This window comes from Hydra vulgaris, chromosome 12 (genome assembly GCF_038396675.1).
Source record: "Hydra vulgaris chromosome 12, alternate assembly HydraT2T_AEP".
In the NCBI taxonomy this organism is placed as follows: domain Eukaryota; kingdom Metazoa; phylum Cnidaria; class Hydrozoa; order Anthoathecata; family Hydridae; genus Hydra; species Hydra vulgaris.
This window is the reverse complement of record NC_088931.1, coordinates 14918159-14942151: the sequence shown is the minus strand read 5'-3', so window position 1 is coordinate 14942151 and position 23993 is coordinate 14918159. Positions and strand designations below refer to the sequence as shown.

The window sequence follows — 23993 nt, the reverse complement described above, 5'->3', positions numbered from 1 at the left end:
ATAAAACTATACATAACTGATAAAAAAATGCTATAACAACTTATAAGAAAGTAAAGAAAGACAGCGCTTTGTTTTGTTTTCGAAAACCATTTTTAAAAGTCAAGTGATGGTATGGTAACTATTTTGAACTTTATTTACTAAGTTAAAAAAAATTTGAGGGGAAAAAGTTGAAACAATAATCTGTGGTATTTTTACTTGCCTATGCATAAAATTTTTTATAATTTATTAAAACCTATTTCTATTGTTGTTACGAATATTAAATTGTTGTTAAAGTTATAATTTAAGGTCGACACCCTTCATTTTTATTTGAAGGCTTGTCTGTGCTAACAAAAGATTATTTAAAATCCGAAAAGTCAAGCCAACTTTTATATGCAGCGAGTAAAATATTGAAATAATTTATAAAACCAGAAGTAGTTAAAAATATATGCAAAAATATTGGCAACATTGACCAACACCGATGTCAGAACAGTTAAAAGCGCAAGTCTTAAATTCTAAATAATCTAAAGTAAAGAATTTGTATCTATGAAACAGTGCTCTTCAATTAAGCTATCTGTAACCATCATATAATAAAGCAAAAAAGGCTAAAATTAGATGCTACTCTGAAAACATTTAGGTCAGTGATTATTCTGCAGAGATGCCATTACAAGATCTCCTTTTTTATACTAAATCAAGAATATGTTAAGCTTAAGATATTATGCTAAATTCGCCTGTATTAAAGATTTTACTAGATTAATTTTAATAAACAAAGCTGATTTTGATGGTGAAACAGTGATATCTGTTTGTAAACAACAGTCAAATAATCCGAGTAAACTTAATACTAATAAATCGTTTTTTATAAATTGCTTACTTTATATAGAACAATTTTGATTGCTCTAAGCAACCTGTTTTCTGTCATCTTTGAAGATTGCTAAATCAGCATCTGCAAACGTTGCTTCTCTTTATTATCCTTGCCATTCTGTTTCTCCTGATTCCATTCTCTACCTATGCAAGTCTCTTATTCGTCTCTGTATGGAATACCGTTGCCATATTTGGTTTGGTTCTTCCAATTATGTTCTTACTCTTCTAGACTAAGTCCAAAAACGCATTATAAATGTAGTTGGACACACTCTATTTGTTAAGCTTGAGCCTCTCTCCCATTTTCGTAAATCTTTCTCTTTTCTAGAATTACTATCATGGTCACTGCTTAAAGGAGATATTGTCTTCAGTTCTATCAACTAAACCCAGTCTCGTTAGACTTGTTATTCAGTAAAGTTTCATTCGTTTACTGTATCTGTCCGTGCATGCTCTAAAAACTTTTATTCGTTTAGTTTTTCGTTTAGTTTAGCTTTGTTGGGAGTGAAGCAGAATAAAATAAAATAAAAATTATAGAAAAGAATCAAGAGAAGTCATTTATGGCTTTCATTAAAAGCCAAGCATTAATTATTGTATTTGTTCTATTGGAGAACGTTTAAGGAAGTTGAAGGCCTGGTGAGAAAGTTACTAGTAAATTAACGTTATTCAAAAAGCTTGCGGTATTCGCAACGATAAAGACAACAGTTTTGCCACGAGAATCGCTAGCTAAATAAGCTAGCAAATAGCTAACAACTATTCGTAAAGATAATGACACCGATTTTCCATGATGATTAATAGCTAGAAAAACGAGCAAAAATGTTTGTCACATTATTTCTTACTAGCTCATATTATGATATATATTACTATTACTATTAATATTATATTACATATTTATATCTTAAAAAACTTACTTAGTCACTAGATTTATAAATGGCCTTGTGAAACGACTTGATACAACACGAGTTACTTTAGGTGATCTCAAGATTTCTATTTACACCATCCACATCTTTTCAATTGTCATTTTTTGCTTGTCGTTGTATCTTTCAATTACTTTTAGTAAGTTTACCTAACGTTGATAGCTACAAAGCCTCGACATGTAGCTATTGAATAGATAAAGATCACTACTTGTGTCAAATACTTTTATACTACATTTTACCTGGTAAACCTACTAAAGGGTAGGTAGGGCAGGTATAGGGTAGTAAAAAAGTATCTAAATGTGAATATCAAACAACATTAACACTGCAAGGATATTTTTTCAGCAATATGATTTTTCAGCTATTGCAGTGAACATGAATGCATATTTATAAAAGGATTCATACTACTATGGCCAAAATGTCATGTGGTTATGGCATTAACTCATCAAAATTTAAGATGTTAAATTAGAAAAATCAAGAAACTGAAAAATTGCATAGCTCTATGTAGACCTTCACCATAGATATCCTATGACCCAATCACATAAACTTTTACGACAACAAATACTATTTAAATATAAATAGGACTATATATAATATATTTATATAGGAATATATCGTAGAGTAATTTTATTTTTTAACATATTTAGGTGTTCCTGCATTAGTTGTTATAATTACTGGAGCTTTAAAACCAGATCAATTAGGAAACCATAAAATGTAAGTTCATAAAATTGTGTGCTAGTTGTTTCTTTTACTTTTGCCTAATGCACACACGCACACACACATACACACACATATATAGACTTCAATATATATATATATATATATATATATATATATATATATATATTTATATATATATATATATATATATATATATATATATATATATATATATATATATATATATATATATATATATATATATATATATATATATATATATATTTGAGTAAAAACATCAGATAACAAAAGAAAAACTATTCAAACTAAGATAAGTAAAATATATTTATTAGTTAAACTTTAACAAATATTTTAAATTTTTCTTTTTTAAAATTTTCACAGAAAGTCTTTCATATAAAATCTTCAGCTGTGTATAAGTTTTACAAAACTATAAAAAACTCTTTACATTGAACTTCCTATAAAAAGTTAAAAAAAGGAAGTAATTAAGGTTTATATAAATAAAAAAAACCATAGTTTACAAAAATATAGTATAACTTGGTTCTTGTTGGTAAGGAAATTTTAAGAGTTGTGTGAAAATAATTACTTTTTGTTTATATGTTCATTGTGTCATGTTTCTGTTTATGTAGGTTTGCTTTATAAATAAAATGTAAACTCTCATTTGAGAGTTTTAACATTGGAATAAATTTCGAAAAAGGTTTATTTATATGGCAATTGAAAACATGCTGATCAAATTTATCTGAACCAATACCTGTTCTGCATGTGTAAATGTGTTGATTAGCTCTTAACGTTAGGTTATTAGTTTTTCAAATGTATGTTTTTGTTCAATCACATCTATTACGTGATAGAAAATAAATAATATTTTTTGTATTACATGATATTGAAGTTTTAATGTACCATACTTTAATAGGTTAAGTGGTAAAATAATTAACAAATTGAAGATACATAGTACATAGCTTACGACGTTTTGATAGGCATTTTAAAACCATGCATTCATCGTGAACGTGATGCCTTAGAGGAACTAAAGAGTAACAACAAAATAATCATTAAATCAGCTGATAATGGAGGCCGTTTAGTTGTGATGGATGCAGATTAGTATAGAGATAAACTTGTGTGCGAAGACCATTTATTAACTGAAACAAAAGTCGCTAGTAACACAAACAAAATATGTTTTAGGAAAATAAAAAATCACGTGGATAAGTTTAAAGAATCTTTAACAAAAAAAGAAACTACTTATCTCAAAAACATGGAATGGAAATCTAGCAATTTTTATGTGTTACAAAAAATCTAATGCAGTAGAAAATTGTGTAAAAGAATCTAATAAAGAATATATTAAATCTTTAAGCCCAGATGATCTAAATGGAAGACCAATAGTTAAAGGTACTTTTTCACCTACTCAAAGCTTTAGTGAACTAGTTAAAAAAATCTCATCACCTTTTGTACCAAAATTAACAACATATATCAAAGATGATTGGCATTTCATTAGAGTACTACCTAAAAACATAGAGTACCGAGATACCACTTTATATAGTGTTGATATTTCTAATCTTTATACTAAAATTTCTCATCAACTAGGTTTAGAAGCAATTAAATTTTGAATAAGTAAATTACGTGATGATATACCTATCAGATTTTTGGAAGCTTTTATTTTAAAAAGCGTGGATTTTATTTTACAGACCAATAGTTTTACTTTCAATTATGAGTTTTTCAATCAACTAATCGGAACAGCTATGGGAACAAAAATGGCTCCACCATAAGCTTGTTTAGTGGTTGGATATCTTGAAGAAGTGAAACTATTTCCTAAAGTTTTACTAAATTTCTTCAATAAAATTGAAAGCGAGAATATTCAAAACAATTTCAAAAGTTTCATAGATGATAGTTTTGTTGATATATTAAAATCAATTAAGGTGGCTCATATAGAAAAAATACTCAATTTAAAATAAAAGTTCTAATTTTTTTTTAATATACCATTTAATTCAAAATTTATAATTCATTCAGAAAATATACACATTTTCCATAAAATACTTACTAATATTACCTTACTTAAACTTTTTTATTGGTCAGTTTCATTTTTTTGCTAATAATTTCTATTTATCGGAAAACTTTGGTCATGGTTTTCATAGCTTTTTAATTTTATTCTTTTTTTGAACTTCAAAACATGATATCTCGAGATTAAAAAAAGCTTTTTGGCTGAAATTTTTAGTGTATGTTCCTTAATCATTAAGATTTCAGATGTCCTAAAATGATCAACTAAGAATAGTTTTATCAATTTTTATAACAAAACACCCGCTTTTTATTGCTTAAAATTTTGTGATTTTTTTAAGTATTGTGCCCCGTTTTTGATGTTTTAATTATTTTTTTATTCTTTTAGTAGAAATGAATGAAAATAATGTAATGAAGCTATAACCAAAAGGTTTTTGAGTTTAACCCAAAATTATTCAAGAAACATTGTTTTGAATTTTTTCAAATTTGCGTTTTTTACCTGTTATTTTGTTGAAAGTTGCCTAAAATATAACTTATTTACAGTTTTTTAATAAAATTTGAGTTTCTTATATCATCAAAAATACAAAAAAATATATATGAACCGTTGCAATTTATTCTATTAGGAATTTTTTTTTTCTATATGTTTGTTTAGTTCTTAATGTTAGTTTGCTGTTTTAGTGTTTCAATTCTTTACACCCCGATATCAAATATACAGAAGAACAATCTAAAATTTCATATACGAGAACCACACAGAACCACTTTTTAAATTTTTTAGACATAACGGTTATTCTACATGATAACAACATTATTGAAACAGGTACTTTTGATAAACCTACAAAGTCCCCTGATTATCTAAATTACAATAGCCATCACCTTAAACAAACAAAGGAAAATAAACCTTTCACATTAGCTTAACGGATCATTTGTTTTGTATCTAGTCCAACAAAAATGGAAAACAGACTTCAAAAACTAAAACAATATTTAGTTCGATGCAATTACCCAGTAAAAATCAATAATAATGGAATTTTTAAAGCTCGACAACAGGAACCAACACCTCAAAAAAGAGAAGGGAAAAAAACTATGCCTTTGTAACTGCAAATTTTGCAAATATTATTTTTGAAAATTTGTTAACTACTCTACATTGTATTTTAAAACTGTCTGTTTTTGACAATAAAATTTTATTAGTTTTTGAAAACACTTCTATTGTACTATCATAACGCCAACCAAAAAATATCTTAAGACACATACCTACATTTAGTTTTAATAAGAAACAAGTTTTTATTAACGAAGAATGCGAAGTTTTAAATTGCCTATCAAAACGTTGTAAGGTATGTACTATGTATCTTCAGTTTGTCAACCATTTTACCACTTAACCTAATAAAATATGGTACATTAAAATTTCAACATCATGCAATTAAAAAAATATTATTTATTTTCTATTATGTAATGGATGTCATGGAAAAACAACATACATTTGAGAAACTAATAACCTATAGTTAAGAATTAATCACCGAACTACATATGCAGAACAGGTATTGGTTTATATAAATTTGATCAGCATTTTTTCAATTGCTATAAAAATAAACCTTTCTTTGAAATTATTTCCAATGTTAAAACTCTCAAATGAGAATTTACATTTGATTTATGAAGCATACCTCCATAAACAGGAACATGACACAATGATTATATAAACAGAAATGAATTATTTTCACATTACTTTTAAAATTTTCTTACCAACAAGAACCAAGTTATACTATATTTTTGTAAATTATGTTTTTTTTTATATATATAAACCTTAATTACTTCCTTTTTAAACTTTTTATAGAAAGATCAATATAAAGAGTTTTTTATAGTTTTGAACACAGTTGAAGATTTTATATGAAAGGCTTTCTGTGTTAGAGAAAAATTTAAAACATTTGTTAAAGATTAACTAATAAATATATTTTACTTATCTTAGTTTGAATAGTTTTTCTTTTGTTACCCGAAACTTTCACTCATTTTTGTTAAAAAAATTTTTGCTGACCATTTATATATATATATACTTTTAGTGTTGACATCGTGTATAAAAGTGTTTGTTATATTAGTAAGAAAACATCAAATAATACAAATTCTCTTAATACAGTTAATAATTTATTATTAGAAGTTTTCGCTGGATTATGGTTATCAAGCATCATCAGCTCGTAAAAAGTTATACAAAAAATTTTTTTTGTAACGTTAAAAACAGTATTAAATTAACTGACGTCAGCAATTGAATGGCTTCTTTCTTGCTTACGCAAAAATGTAAAAAACGGAGTCCAAAAATTAGTTTTCACAAATTGCCCGTTATCTAAATTAATTTCGCCATATAAAGATGAACATTGGAGCCTCTGTATTTCAAGAACTTCGCGCACTTTTTGATCAATATTTTTTGGTTTTAACTTGAACTGTTTTTACGATTTCCCACTTTATTTCTTGTCAGCAATACTTATTATGGGTGGCTATTATAGACTGATAATGTTTACCCTCGTTTAAACTTTTTAGATGTTACTGAGTTTGAGTCCTAATTTGAAGTTTAGTTTTGCCTACGTATCTCTTTGAGCATTTGCATTCAATCAAATAAGCTCCGGGTTGACTATTATGTGGCAATTTAGTTTTGTTTTTGACGTTAGTTATGTTCTTAAACTTGGATTTGATTTGAAGACTACTCTATAGCCAGATTTCCGAAATATTATCCTTAGTTTCATAGATGGTAATGGTATTCATGGTAACGATACAGTAGGGAGGTTCGTTGTTCCACAGAAAATAACAACGGTGTAAACAAAGCTCTATAAGTTGTCTTGTTACATATATAATAAGCTTGTAGGAATCATCTTTATAAATTGGGCTATAAAAATTAAAGTGTCTTCCTTTAGTGGCATTGGTAGATACAAGTTTATTACATGAAATGAAACTTGAGCTTCTTTTTTGTCAATCTCCCATGAATTTGCTTTACTAAGAGGTGCTTGGTTTTTGTTTAAGATATTTTTTTTAATAAGTAGTTCAAAATTCCATGATTAGGAGTGTCGATAGTTAACATAACTATCTCATAGGATAAGATTTTTCAGGTTTTTGAGCTTTAATTAGACCATACATACGAGGCGGGACGGGATCATTTGGATATATGCTATCATATTCCGTTTTTGAAAATTGCTGTTTTATTATTAAGTTGAGAGAGATAAGTTTTAATTTTAATTTAACTTACATATTTTATTACTGTGATTATTTTCAAATTCGTTTTAAAGAATTTTAAACTTTTTAAATAATCTCTCTTTTGATTTCAAAAACATTATTTCGCGAGCTTTTTCAGTAACTTGTTTAACTTTTTGTAGTCTATTTCATCAAGAATGAATTTATGTTTTTTCTGGAGATTTTTAGTTTCATTAACAAGCATAAAATACCGTTTTTTAGCATCGTTTTTATTACAAATCAAAATTTCAAATCTATATCGAATAACAATACTCACTGATCTCTTTGTATTCGTAATGTTAATTCGTTATGATTTCGGAATAAGTTTATGCTTTTCACATTTTTGTAAAAATATATTCTGGTCTTTAGACTTTGCTACCGACTTCTTCAATAATTGTAACTGTTCAGTTTGTTTGTAAACATCAGCTCCGTATTTAGCTGTAAGATGATGATGGTAACCGTAATCCAGCGAATATCTAATAATAAATTATTAATCGTATTAAGAGAATTTGTATTAATTGACGTTTACTTACAAATATATATATATATATATATATATATATATATATATATATATATATATATATATATATATATTTATATATATATTTAACTTTAACTTTTTTTAGCCAATCGTTATCGCAACAATCTAGATCTTCCTATATTTATGAACAGTAATGTACGCAATGAGTCATCTACCCATCGTCTTCCAGGATTAAATCTTACTTTCAATTTTTCTTGGAAACCATTTTTATTTCAAAATTAGCACCTGCTAAGGTTGCATCTTTTTATTGTGCTCGCCATTTTCTTACTCAGGATTCTATTATTTATCTCATTAAATTTTAAATCCACTTTTGTATTGTTGCGATATCTGGAGCGGATCTTAGAATTATGCTCTTTCTCTTTTAGAAAAGTACGTCTACATTATTGTCCTAGCACATCATATATAATTATATATATATATATATATATATATATATATATATATATATATATATATATATATATATATATATATATATATATATATATATGTATATACATATATGTATATGTATATACATATGTATATATATATGTATATATATATATACATATGTATATATATATGTATATATATATATATATATATATATATATATATATATATATATATATATATATATATATATATATATATATATATATATATATACTGAACTGTTTATAACTTTTAGACCACTTTTATAATTAGACGTATGTACAATCTTTTTCCTATGTAATTTTTTTAAAGTGTACTTAAGTTTAATAATATATAAGAAAAGTTGAAAGAATATATTATTTTGAATAAATAAACAAAATTGATGAGGAAACATAAGGGTTTTTTTTGTTTATTTATTAAAATAATGTGTCATAACAACTACATCGAAGACAGGATATTCAAATAATGCTGTTACAGAAATCAGAGAAACTTGCTTCCTTGAAGATACAAAGAAAAGTGGTAGACCTCCTAAGCAAACAAAAGATGACAATAAATATCTAAAAGCCTATCTTTAAGAAATGCAAAAAAAGCATCAAGCGTTGCAGTTTGAAAACCATTATTACGGTGTGGAAAAACGACTTGAATATGCAAAACAACACAAGAGTCCAAATTCGAAATATTTGGAATGAAAGGACGCCAATATGTTTGAAGATAAATTAAAGAAGCCTATCAGCCAGAGTGTTTAAACCCTACTATTAAACACAGAGAAGGCTATTTATACGTTGGGGCTGTTTATGTTCATCTGGAGTAGGTGATTTGATCAAAATAGGGGGGCGACTCACCGGAAAACGTTATGTGGATATCCTGTTTCATCCGGAATGAAACTAATAGGTCATAAATTTATTCTGCAGCAGAACAATGACCCAAAAATTGTTCCCAAATGGCAAAAAATTATTTAAATGAAATGGCAGAGGAAGGAGAACTGGAATTGATGACCTGGCCTCCCCAGGATTATATAACTAACTTGTATGAATTATTCCCCGGCGAATATTGGCTGGGATTGAGGCAAAAGGAGGACATAGTAAATATTAAGAGTTTTTTATGAAGTTTGACATTAAAAAATTTGTAATTGTTCCATATTTTGTGTGAAATGCATGTGTTTTAATAAGTTTATAATTTAGAACTACAAACTTAAATATTAGAAAAGAATTCTGCGGGATTTTTTGAAAAAATGTAAATGGTCTAAAGTATATATACAGTACTGTATATATATATATATATATATATATATATATATATATATATATATATATATATATATATATATATATATATATATATATATATATATATATATATATATATATATATATATATATATATGTATATGTATATATATTAGGATATGTATAATGAATTGATCTATTACTTCAGCATTGCAAGCAGTTTTTTATTCCCCCTGTTGATGTTTAACATTTAAGAAGTATGTTATATCTACCTAGATTAAGCATTTAGGTTATTAACAAATCATTTTTATAAATAGATTATTAGCAGCCGTAGCGCAGTGGTTAGCGCGCTTGCTTGCTAACCACTGCGCTAGTGGTTAGAAGACATCCGTGGTTAGAAGACATCCGTGGTTAGAAGACATCCGTGGTTAGAAGACATCCGTGGTTAGAAGACATCCGTGGTTAGAAGACATCCGTGGTTAGAAGACATCCGTGGTTAGAAGACATCGGTGGTTAGAAGACATCGGTGGTTAGAAGACATCCGTGGTTAGAAGACATCCGTGGTTAGAAGACATCCGTGGTTAGAAGACATCCATGGTTAGAAGACATCCGTGGTTCAACATCATCTCTAGAAAAGTTTTATAACTGCAGTAAGGAAGGAGGCGTGAACTACCCTTCAAATTCTCTTCCACGGTGCTCTGTGATAAAACCGTAAGGACTTCTCAGGGCACGTAAAAAGAATTGAAAAAAAAAAAAGGTGGAAACTTCTTCAATAAATAAGGAACTTAAATCACTAATTAGGAAAAAGGAAAAGTTTGAGATATAGAAACTGTGCTCAAAATGGGAATAATAGTAATTTGAATGAAAAATATCAGATTGTAAATCTGAAGTAAAGAATTCTCAAATAAGTCACGAGAAAGACTTGCTATTAACAATATTAACAATCAGTTAGTGGTGAAAGAGTCAATAAAAGATTTTTAAAAAGATGATTGATATGTTTCACAAATCAAGTTAAAATTATTAATATTTTAAAAAAACGTTTTTAAAATGTATTTGTTATTGAAGTCGATGATGTTCTTCCTAAGTTTATTTTAAGAATTAACAACTGTACTAAAACTCTTTCGGATCTATTTTCTGACGAAATCAAATATTATGATGTTTTAATAGGCTTCAGAGTCTAAACGAATACAAAGTGTTTGGACCTTATAAACTTCACTCAGCCATGCTAAAAAAATTTTCATAGGCGTTTGCACCTCCTTTAAACTTAATCTTCAGAGAATCATTTGCTTCAAATCAACTTCTATTTTTTAAAAAGGTGACAAAGTAGTTGCGACTAATTTTAGATCAGCTTCTCTTACTTCAGTGATGTGAAAGATACTAGAGTGTAATTATAAACAAAATCGAAACTTATTCTTACAAAATCAATTTGCCAACAGAAAATCAATACGGATTCATGAAGAATAAATCATGTACAATAAATCTATTTGAAAAACTTAACTTTATAACATTAAACATTGAAAATCATGCTCCAGTTGATGTTGTTCTACTAGATTTTTTTAAAGGCACTTGACACAGTTGCTCATAGTAGATTGCTACTAAAACTAAAAGTTTATGGTATTAATTGATTAGTACTGAAATAAATTGCATCTTTTCTCACAAACAGGAGACAGAGAGTACTTAAAGATGAGGTCGTCTTTAAATAAGTTGGTGTTTTTTGTGTTGTGCAACAGAGTTAAGTTTTTAGACCATTCCATTTTATTGTCTACATTAATGATTTTCCTGTCACAATCAAAAACGTTTCAAAGTTATATTCTGATGATACAAAACTTTATATAAAATAATTTACAGATTTATATGTCAAAGAAATCCAAAACGGTTTGAAATGTCATTCTGGATTTCTTTGAATGTTAAATGAAAGTGTTTATGTTGAATTTCAAAATGATAAAATTCAACAAAAACAAATGCTTTATGATACATATGGCTGCGCCAATAAAAGTTATCCATTTTTGATAAATGGTAAACAACTTTATGATTCTGAGTCTGAAAGAGATCTTGAAGTTATATTTTAAACGAAAAGATCAAGTAACAAACCAAATGCTGGGAAAACAAAGAATTTTTTTTTAAGTTTGCATTGTCTGCTTATGAAATCTCTTTATTTGATATTTGTTTGCCCACTTCTTGAGTCTGCAACTCCACTCCCAGTCTTCTTATATAAAAGAAGACTATAATACGATTGAAAAAATACAATCTGAGCAACTAAACTTGTTTCAGCAACTATTAGTCTCAACTATGAAGATCGACTCATTTACTCAGGCCTGCTAACTAAAATGAGAAAAGAAAAAAATATATATATATCTATATATATATATATATATATATATATATATATATATATATATATATATATATATATATATATATATACAGTGGTTTTCATAGCGATAAAACAATAACGAAAAAAGATTTCGGTTTATTTTTTTTTATATTTATTAGATAAATATACAGAATACAAAATTTAAAAAAAAGCAAACAAAAAAAATACAAATACTAAGTAATAATTAGGTACAACTACATGGTAATAAAAAAATAAGAGGAAAAAAATAATTCATAAATTTAGACGCACAATACATTAGGAGGCGTAATTTATGAACCAATCAATATTGTGTGTATCCGCCTTTTACTTTAATACAGCTAAGAACTCTTCTAGGCATAGACTTAACAAGGTTTTTTCACATCGCTTCTGGAACCCTATACCAGGTCTCTTTAAGGGCGTCCTTCGCTGGTCAAGTGTGGAAATTTAAACGTTTGCCAATTCACGGTCAATCCAAGCCCAAATGTTTTCAATCGGGTTCAAATCAGTATGGAGTATGGAGGCCACGGTATTGTCTTCATATTATTACCGTTGAACCACTCCTTTGTATAGTATGCAGTATGTGCAGTAGCGCCATATTGTTGAAGTTACCATGGTTTATCATTGAGCATAAGCAGGTCAATTGATGGAATTAGGTTGTTTTCCAGTACTTCTACGTGTATTCTGGAGTTGATTGTTCCAGTATATGTTTGGCAAGTACCAACACCTTTGTAATTGAAGCATAACCAGATTCCTATTGAGCCTCCTCCACTTTGTACAGTCGGTCTAATGTACCTGGCGTAATACCTTTCGTGAGCCATTCTTTTGACTGTTATGTTAGATTTGCAATTGATAAGCTCAAAGTTACTCTCATCACTCCACATAATGTTTTTCCATTGTTCAATTGTCCAATACCTTCTTTCACGACACAATTTTAGTCTCCTTTGTTAATCATATGGACGCAGGAGCGGTTTCTTCAAAGCAGACTAGACTCCAATCTTGTATTTGATAACTATTCGGCGGACTGTGCGTTTAAAAATAGTTGTATTTCGCGTTGTATTGAATTCTGTGGTCAAATCTTTGTAACAAATTTTTGGATTAGCTCTGACAGCACTAAAAAGGGCACTATCGTCCTTTTTGGTGGTTGACAAGGATCTACCTGGCCTCGTTTTCTCGCTGGCACCACCCGTGTGAAGAAAGTTTTGCTTCGTTGTCCGAACATATTTCTCATAAACCCCAATTAACCTGGCAATTTCTTTATTACTTTTGGTTGCTTCTTTGATGTGAGACATAATTTGCCACCTTTCACCTTGAGTGATACGTCTTTTGCCCATATTTCGCGTCTTTTTTGTGCAAAACTAACTTAACTTTTGTTTATTTATTAAATAATGATTAACTAATTCCATTTCATTTTACAAAATCAATTAATTTAGGCTTGTTAATGAGAAATATGGGAAAAAAACTACAAATTAACTATCAATTAACAAGATATAAGACTTTTTTGATTGTGCGTCTAAATTTATGAATAAAATAGAATCAAACTTATCAATTAACTATTTTGTGTTAATTGGTATAGAATGAGTAATAAACATCCTATAAAAAGGTCTTCTATTATAGAGTTTCACTTCCTCTATTAAATTATATATCAAACATACCGGTAGCGCTTTTATTTTATTTTTATTTTAAGTATTTTCTTACATATATGTAAAAAAAAATGAGTGCGACTATATTAATGGAAACCACTGTATATATATATATATATATATATATATATATATATATATATATATATATATATATAAAATATATATATATATATATATATATATATATATATATATATATATATATATATATATATATACATATATATTATATGTATATATATATATACATATATATTTTACTTTTTCTGTGTCAATTTCTTTCATTTTGTGATGGATCATTACATTATTGATTATTACTTTTGCTGTATTCTAAAGAAAAAATAGCACTTTAAATACGCAGAATCATGTTTGTTGTTATTATGAAATATTATTATAATCAGACGAATTCGGATTTATTAAAACAGCTATTTTCTTCATTTATGATTAATTTAAGTAAATCCAATGAGGATATTTTTTAACACTCTGCTTAGTTTATATTCGATTGAACCAGTTAAATTCAAACCTGTATTCGGAGGTCTCATATTCTCTTTGCAAAGCTATTTTAGACGGTTGTTTTTAACTCATGTACCTTTTTTACCTTATTACATTTAAATGAAGCGTATCAACTTACCTTCAATCATATAAATAAAGTATATAATGTTACCTTTAATTAAATATATAAATCAAAGCGCAAATAGAGCGCTATTGTAATAGTAAATAAGCTGATTGTTAACAAACCGTCTCTATCATTTCTGAGATTTTGGAGAGGGTAATACTAAAACTTGTAACAAAATAACGCTGAAATCCGTAGAAAAAAATTTTACTTGGCTAAACTAAATCTAGCCATCAACATACGTTCTAAAGAGCATTTAAAATTTGTTAGAAGATCCGTTCAGAACATTTGTTTGACCGTTTTGAACATTTGATCCGTTCAGAACATTTGTTAGAACATCCGTTCTAAAGAGCATTCAAAAATATTTTTAAATTGTTTAATTTATTTATATAAAAATATTTAGATGCAGCTTTGTAAAATCCAAGTAATAAAATAAATATTTTGAAACAATTTCCAGATTTTCGCAAGTGAAAAATTGTTTCAATACCTTTTTCAAAATTCGATAATATTAAAATATTTTAATACAGCTTGTAAAGTTTTTCTTTTTTTTTTTTCTTTTTTGACAGAGCTTCGAAATTAAAAAATTATTTTGGGGCAATTTTTAGAATTTTAATAATTTAAAAATATTTTGGTACAAATGCAAGTTGTTTCAGTGACATTTTCAGAATTTCGATACAGTACAATCTCTTTAATTTGAAAACCTCCGTAATTTGATAGAGTGCACTGCGAAAATCACTGTGAAATATGCTTGAGCAACTCTTTAGTTTAACTTTCAATATTTCGAATCTCTATAATTTAAAAACTTCAACGATTCGAATAAATTTGTAAGACCCGTCATTATGATTCTCTCTGTAAACCAAACTTATATATATATATATATATATATATATATATATATATATATATATATATATATATATATATATATATATATATATATAAATATATATATATATATAAATATATATATATATATATATATATATATATATATATATATATATATATATATATATATATATATATATATGTATAAATATATATATGTATAAATATATATATATATATTTGTACATATATATATATATATATATATATATATATATATATATATATATATATATATATATACATATATATATATATATATATGCATATATATATATATATATATGTACAAATATATATATATATTTATACATATATATATATATATATATATATATTTATATATACATATATTTATATATATATATATATATATATATATATATATATATATATATATATATATATATATATATATATATATATATATATATATAACATATAAGGGATCGTCTATAAAATACAAAACGCTAAATTTATTTTTAAAAAAGGAGCGCGAGATGTTGAGCTCTTTTATGCGGCGATTTTAAATAAACTTCATGCGCTGTTTTGATTTTTTATATGGCTCAGCGAGGGAAAACTTTTAGTTTTTTTTGTTTTGTTAATTGGTGAAATTTAACGTTGCATAATTTATGGATGATCCCAAAACTATAAAGATTAAACTCAAGATGTATTGAATATCTCCAATTGCAATTTTTCTTTTCAAAAGATTAGGTTCATCTGAAATTTTACGTTATTTAAAACTTTCTTATGGATCATTAGAGAACAGTGCAGTTCTATCTACCAACATGTTTTTTATTTCAGCAAGTTGGAAGAAAACTCTTCCCTGAAACTCTGAAAAGTAAAATATATAAAGGAAGTCATATTAAGCATAGTACTTTCAATATATGGTTTGAAAGAGTTCAAGTTAAACTAAATAATGCAAAAAATCTCATTTTTCATGCTTTACCTTAATAAAAAGACATAAACAAGTAAAGTTCAAGATGTCTCACGCCAATAACTATAAAGAATTGTGACCAATGACTAACTAGAGTTAAAAGAAATTATAAATAAATATGCATAACATATCTAAGATGTAACTGCCAGAGGGGCTAAGACCCCCCATCCCCAATAATTTTTTTAAAAATATTTTTTTTATAAGAAACCTATTGTAAAATATATAGAATGACTTCATTTCTATAGCATTTATTTTCTTGAGATAAACTTAAAATCTGCTAAAACCTTACATTTTCTCAATACTGCATTTTATTGCAAAAAGAAAAAGGTTTTTACACATTACAATTCGATTGTCAAATCGAATAATGTTATTATCAACATTTTTTTCGAATTATTATTAGCGTTCTATTAATAAAACTAACTTAAAAAAGGTTTGTTATAGTTATTATAAGTTATTAATTTCAAATCTTTTCTTGATCATAAATTCGCCCCCCCCCCCCCCTCCTTTCACTTTTTTCAATCAAAGAAAGCCCAGGCTCCCACCCCTCCTCCCCCCCGCTCCACTCACTTCTCAATGTCAAAGGAGGCGTGGACTTCCAATTAAATGCTCTTCCGCGGTGCTCTGTGATAAGACCGTAAAGACTTCTTGGGACACCTAAAAATTTCGAAGCAATTTTCTTGTCAATTTAAAACAAACTTTTAAATTAAAGTTTTTTTTTAATCGAAATGGTAATGCATAATTTTTTTAAAAGTTATAGTCGCATTTTAAACACTTGAATGGGCAGTTGAATTGTTAATGACACTAAATCTCTTTTGTTTTTGACTAGTAAAAAAAAAAATTATTTTAACTTTGTCAAACAAAATTAAAAAAACGTTCTTAATATGCACTAAAAAAACAATCTTCAAATATCAAAGAAGAACCACAAAAAGATAGTGCCTTACTCATAAAATTTACCAAATAACATAGTAAGATCAGAAACAGTTAACGAATTAAAAAAAAAATTTGATGTCTTATCGCACAACAAATAATTATCTAATTGCTACTATAGTAGGATTTGTCTGCAAAGATTTGTAACATTATTATTTTATTTTTTTATTTTTATATATATATATATTTCGCATTTTTCACGGTTTGTTAACAATCAGCTTATTTACTATTACAATAGCGCTCTATTTGCGCTTTGATTTATATATTTAATTAAAGGTAACATTATATACTTTATTTATATGATTGAAGGTAAGTTGATACGCTTCATTTAAATGTAATAAGGTAAAAAAGGTACATGAGTTAAAAACAACCGTCCAAAATAGCTTTGCAAAGAGAATATGAGACCTCCGAATACAGGTTTAAATTTAACTGGTTCAATCGAATATAAACTGAGCAGAGTGTTAAAAAATATCCTCATTGGATTTACTTAAATTAATCATAAATGAAGAAAATGGCTGTTTTAATAAATCCGAATTTGTCTGATTATAATAATATTTCATAATAACAACAAACATGATTCTGCGTATTTAAAGTGCTATTTTTTCTTTAGAATACAGCAAAAGTAATAATCAATAATGTAATGATCCATCACAAAATGAAAGAAATTGACACAGAAAAAGTAAAATATATATGTATATATATATATATATATATATATATATATATATATATATATATATATATAATATATATATATATATATATATTTATATATAGATAGATAGATAGATAGATAACAAAAGTAAAAAGATAAAAAGTGAATGCACACACTCACATGAAAATACATGGCAAGCAATTATTAGTACTTTTTACATAAGATTTCAAGAATATATTCTTGAATATATACTTTTTTACATCCTCGGTAATAAACAAATGATAAAATTAAACCGTGTATAAAATATAAAAAAGGAATTTTTTTTTTTTATATGTGTATATATAAAATTAATAAATATATTCATAATTATATAAATCAAATCATAAAAGTACTCTTATTTAACGCTTTAGAAGAAATTTAATTCATTGTCGTTTAGTAGAAGAGTTTGCCTAAGTTTTGTTATAAATTAGTTAAGCGAAGAGAGTGTTTTAAGATCAACATTTAAAAGTGTTTTCCATAATTTAGGTCTTCGGTTTGCAATTGATTATTTAGTGGCTGAATAATAGGTTTTGGATTGACGAAAGTTGTTTTTTGAGAATCTTGTGCTGTATATATGATTTATTTTTTTAATATTGAGTACAATAAAGGCGGTGGCGTTTTTTTATCAAGTTTAAACATCAATAAAAGAATTTGATAAAGATTTATATTGAAACACTTAATATATTGAGTTTATTAAAAAGTATTTTTGTATGGGAGAGTTGACCTTCATTTGTAATAATCCTAATAGCATGTTGGTGCTGCACCAAGCAATGCTTGCATAGTTTTGGTAACAATGTATAAATGAAAAGTATATGTATTTCAAACAAGAATAGTTTAAAAACTGTTAAACTTTATACAGTATACCAATACTTTTTGAAATTTTATTCTCAGTTACATTTATATGTTCTCTCCAATTAAATTTTCATCTAGAATTATGCCCAAGCATTTTAGCAATATTTCCTTTTTTATTAAATTATTATCTATAAAAAGGATCGGTAGTTTCCATGGAACATTTTTTTTTAGAAGCATGATGGAACAATGTGTATTTAGTTTTATTAAGAGGGGGACCTAGTATTGAACCCAAACCAAGTTTGAATTTCTTATACTGTAGATTTCGAGTTTGGATAAAAGAATTATATTATCAACTGTATCCAAGACTTTGCTTAGATCTATAAAAACACCTAAAGTATACTTTTTTTCATTAAACCCTTTAAATATATCATGTACAAGATGTAAGATTGCGTGATCAGTAAAATGTCCAGATTTAAAACAAAATTGTTTATTGTACAAAATATTATTTTTGCTTATAGAAGAATAAAGTCTATTATACATAATTCGTTCTAGAATTTTTGAAAAACATGTAAGAATTGATATCGGCCTACAATTAGTAATATCATAAGGATCTCCTGATTTTAAAATTGAAACAACTCTAGCAATTTTTAACTTTTCCGAAAAAACTCCCTCCTTTAAAGATAAATTAAAAATATACAAGAGTGGGATTGTAATGAGTTTTATTGAATTGATAATGATGCTGCTACTTATATTGTCAACTCCTATACTTTTTTTGGGCTTGATTAAAGAAACCGCGACTAATAGTTCTTCTTCCGTAAGTTTTTCATTCGACATAATATTAGCGTTATTAACCAAGTATGCATCAAGGCTGGTTTGTGAGGATTCAAATTTTGATGCTAATGAAGGACCAACATTTACAAAAAATTCATTGAGTGTTTCAGTCACTATTTTTTTCTTTAAAATATCTATCTGTAGAAATAAGTAAATAAATAAATAATAAATTTACACTTATTAACTAAACTCAATTTTCTTTTATTTAAAATTTCCTAATAACCTATGGAAGTACTAATAACTTCTTAATGTAGACGTCACTAGAACGTCCAAACAAAAACGTCTTCACCAGACGTCTTTAGGACATCTTATTTTGGTCTGAGACGTCGCGACCTAGTTAATACGTCCGTAAGACGTTTGATTGACGTCTGTGCCCACTGCGATTTCAGACCAATCATTTATAAATTGTTTCAACAAATTAGATATTTCATAAGAAGCAGTAGAAAAGCATACAAATGATAAAAACGATCCTTTCTGTGACTTAGATGAAAAGAAAGCTGTAATGAAAAACTGAAAAATATGACCTTCAGTTCCTTGCCTCCCCCCTCCCTTCCTTTTCCTCTCATAAAGATTGATTTAGAGAGATTATTCTGTAACATAAAAGTTTTCATATATTTGTAAGAAAATTTATATGGGTTTAAACGAAATTTGTTTGGCAGACGAAATGAAATTGCTGCAAGCTGATACTGTTGTTGCTTTTAAAATAGTGATTTATCTTTTAAAGCGTTGGCAAATATAAAATCTTATGTTATATCATATACCGCCGCGAATATATAATATAACTTAAGTGGTTAAAACGGTTCTGTTTAAAAAAAAAATCAATCTACTTTAAAAATTCATCTATGCAGTTTCATCAATTCAATATGCAGTTTAGTACTAACAGGTCTCAACTAATCTTAGATAAGTAAACAAACAAGATAAATAAATCAATTCATGTACAAAATTACAAACAGCACACGTACGAAGTTACAAACCTAAAAAATTTTTCTTTGCTTTTTCATGTTATTAACTATATAAGTTAAAAAATAATCAAACTTCAAAAAAAGGTTTTGAAATTAAAACAAAATTTTATTTGAAACACTTTTTTTGAAAAAATTAATGTTTAATTTTTAATGTGTTTATATTTTGTAGATAAAACCATGAAAACATGGTTTTATCTACAATTTTTAGCATTTTATTACAATATTTTGAAAAACATATTTAATAGAAGTTTGGCTTTTACTTTTGCTATGCAATACTTTTGATTTATAAAAAAAGCGTTGGGCTTCATTAGAGGTGTGCGAAACTCGAAGTTTCGAGTTCGAGTTTATTTAATAACCGAACTCGAATTAAATGTGTTTAGTTAATCGAATATAATTCGAATTTCGAACCTAAAGTTCGATATTTAAAAAATTGCTGTAAAATTATATCAAAACGCTTCAAAAGGGAGGACGGAGTGTTATTTGGAATTATTTTGATAGGATTAAAATTAACGATACTATTTTTTCTTCATAAAAATGTGTAGACTTTTAGCAGTAGGATAAGTATGGTTTGTTGATGATGACATTTTTAAATGAACTGAATGTACACTTTCACTAGTTTGTTTAATAATCTTGAACTCGAACTCGATCGAATTTTTTGTAATCTCGATCGAACTCGATCGAAGACAAAATTGAATTCATTGAATTAATTTTTTTTAAATTGATTCATTAACTTGTAAAAACTATAGCGCTTTAACTGTATTTTGAAAATACAGGAAAAGTTAATACATTAAGTTATTTAAATTTCAGATGCGTTGTGCGGGGAAATCCTTTTTACTTCACTGTTCTTCTTCCGGTTTGTCTGATTTTGCTGGTTAACTTTATTGTGTTGGTAATCATCATGCTCAGTTTATCAACAAAAAATGAAACTACAAATAAAGCTACAGGAAACAAAAATAATATATCACGAGCAAAGATTTCATTTATGTGCTCAACTCTTCTGGGTTCGTCATGGGTATTCGGTGTTCTGGCTGTGAAAGATTTTTCAACAGTATTTCAGTGGTTGTTCTGTGTTTCAACCTCGTTTCAAGGTTTTTTCATTTTTGTATTTTATATACTGAGAAACAAAAAGGTATTTGTCGAGTTACAGTTTTGGCTGCTACGCTATCGACAATACAAAGTTTCATCAAATGTAGTAGAGTCAAAAATAAACAAAAAATGAATATTTACTGTTGTTGTCTTTTCGTTTTGTTGAACAATCATATTTGCAGAGTTTATTTTGTTCATATATGATTATATATATGTTTATATATGAATATTTTATGTGAATATATATATATATGTATATATATATATATATATATATATATATATATATATATATATATATATATATATATATATATACATACATATTTACATGTATATATTATTAACAATATTAATAAAGTTGTTAATATTATTATCATTATTGCTACTAATAATATTATTATTATTGTTATTATTAGTGTTGTTGTTGATGTTGTTTTTGTCGTTGATAATATTATTACTAACACTGTTGATTAGTACTGACTTTTATTTTGTTTGTATTTTTGAATTTGTAAGATTGTAATTTGTAAGATTGCAATTTGAATTTGTAAAATTGTAAGTGTAATTATATCTTTAATCATATGTAAATAACTTAAAAATGCTGTCAAATATCTATATTAATATACACTTTATCTTTATTTAAAATCTATGCAATTGATATTAAGGATTTTTATATTAATGATTGATATTAAGGATTTTAATTAAATTAAATTTAATTAATATTGAGCAATTGATATTATTAATTGGATTTAGATGAGATTTTTGATTATTTTTTTTCTTTTCAAATTAGGCATCTGTTTTATAAATTATAGTTATTTTTTATTGCATAATAATTTTTTTTTTCATATTATATATATATTGCATACACTAGTGGCCATTGAAATAAAGCCAGCAGCAAATTTTTGGAAAATACACAGTTTACTATAGCAACAAGGTCTAGCAGGCATATTATCAAATGCAATTTTAACCTTACAATACACTGAATAAAGTTCTAGCTCAAACGATGAATAAAAGTCAGTAATTCACAGGATATCCTTTATTTTTAAGCACAGCATTAATGCGATCAGGCATGCTATGAACAAGTGTTCTACAGTATTCCGGTGTTATTTCTGTCGTCCACACACGCTTCAAAACCTCTTTCAGCTCTTTTTCTGATGTAGAACGATGTGCAGCAACTTTCCTTTTCATAATTTGCCATCAATTTTCAATCACATTTAGATCAGGTGAATTTGATGGCCAATTGGAAAGAAGTTCAATGTTGTTGTCTGAAACAATTGGACAATCTTTGCGGTGTGACAAGGGGCTGAGTCTTGTTGCATAATTTTTGCTCTTGAGATGTTCATGTGGATTTGAAGCTTACTTTCAAGAACCTCCAAGTACTTTTTGGCATTGACCTTTTCCCCTTTATCGAAGATGTGCAGTCCACACCGACCACTTGCTGTGATGCCACCCCAGATCATGACGCTTTGTGGATGTTTGACAGTTTTAATGGTGTATTTAGGATTGAATCGCTGAGAGGCAGGACGTCTGACATAATTGTAACCAGGGCCTTGTAGCTGCTGAAAGGTACTTTCATCTGTGAACATGACTCTCTCCCACCACTCCCTTGACTTGTCTTTCATCTCACGGCAAAACTTCAATCGCTGGAGGAGTTTTTGTTTCGTGATTAGAGGTTTCTTCGCTGGTCTGCGAGCTACAAGACCAAAGTCATTTGACAGACGTCTCCTAACAGTCCTAGCACTCACTTGAATACCCCTGTCACTAGCTAGGCTTGCAACGTGTGCAGAAGAAGTATGCGGAATAGACACAACAATGCTCTTTAAATAACGATCATCACGATGATTTGTTTTTTGTACTCCCTTACAGTTGGAACGTCGTGAAACACCTCCATATCTTAAAACATTCTCAACGGCACCTCTAGAAATCTTCAGTTTCTTTGCAATATCACACTGAGAATAACGCTCAGCATTCAATGTTACAATTTGCCCCTTGACAAAATCATTAATATCTGGCTTTTTCCCCATTATCACACTAAAATAAGCAATAACAACATTATAGTTTTTCAGCAAGAAATCATGAAATTTAATTAAATACTAAGCCAAACACGTGTATAATATGCATAACATAAATAATAATGACGTCATATATAAACAAACCGAACGGCATGACGTTGTTCTTACTTTTTTATACACATTTCATTTTACAGCAAAATCATCAAGTGGCTTTAATTCAATGGCCACTAGTGTATATTGTTACGTCTTCAAAAATTAAATTTTTTTTTTTATTTTTTTTTTATGTATATAAATTTAAAAAATTAAATTTCTATAAAAAAGAAAAAAAAAAAAGTTAATAACACTTTGTAACAGATTTTGCTGTTGTTCCCTTGGTACAAAGTATGATTTTTTAATAATTTATGTTAAATCTTTCGTTATTACTTAAAATAAGTAATAAAGACAGATTTTTCTATATG

The 23993-nt window shown here is 27.1% G+C and overlaps 1 protein-coding gene across 1 annotated transcript in view; it reads left to right on the top strand.

Moving 5' to 3' along the window:
* LOC124807958 (adhesion G-protein coupled receptor G2) overlaps positions 1-21701 on the top strand; it is a 110430-nt gene extending 88729 nt beyond the window's left edge. The window contains exons 8-9 of the mRNA XM_065812295.1: positions 2393-2459; positions 21245-21701. Coding sequence (XP_065668367.1) covers positions 2393-2459; positions 21245-21656 — 479 coding nt within the window. The 3' untranslated portion in view covers positions 21657-21701. The remainder of the gene's footprint in view (positions 1-2392; positions 2460-21244) is intronic.
* Positions 21702-23993: the final 2292 nt, after the last annotated feature.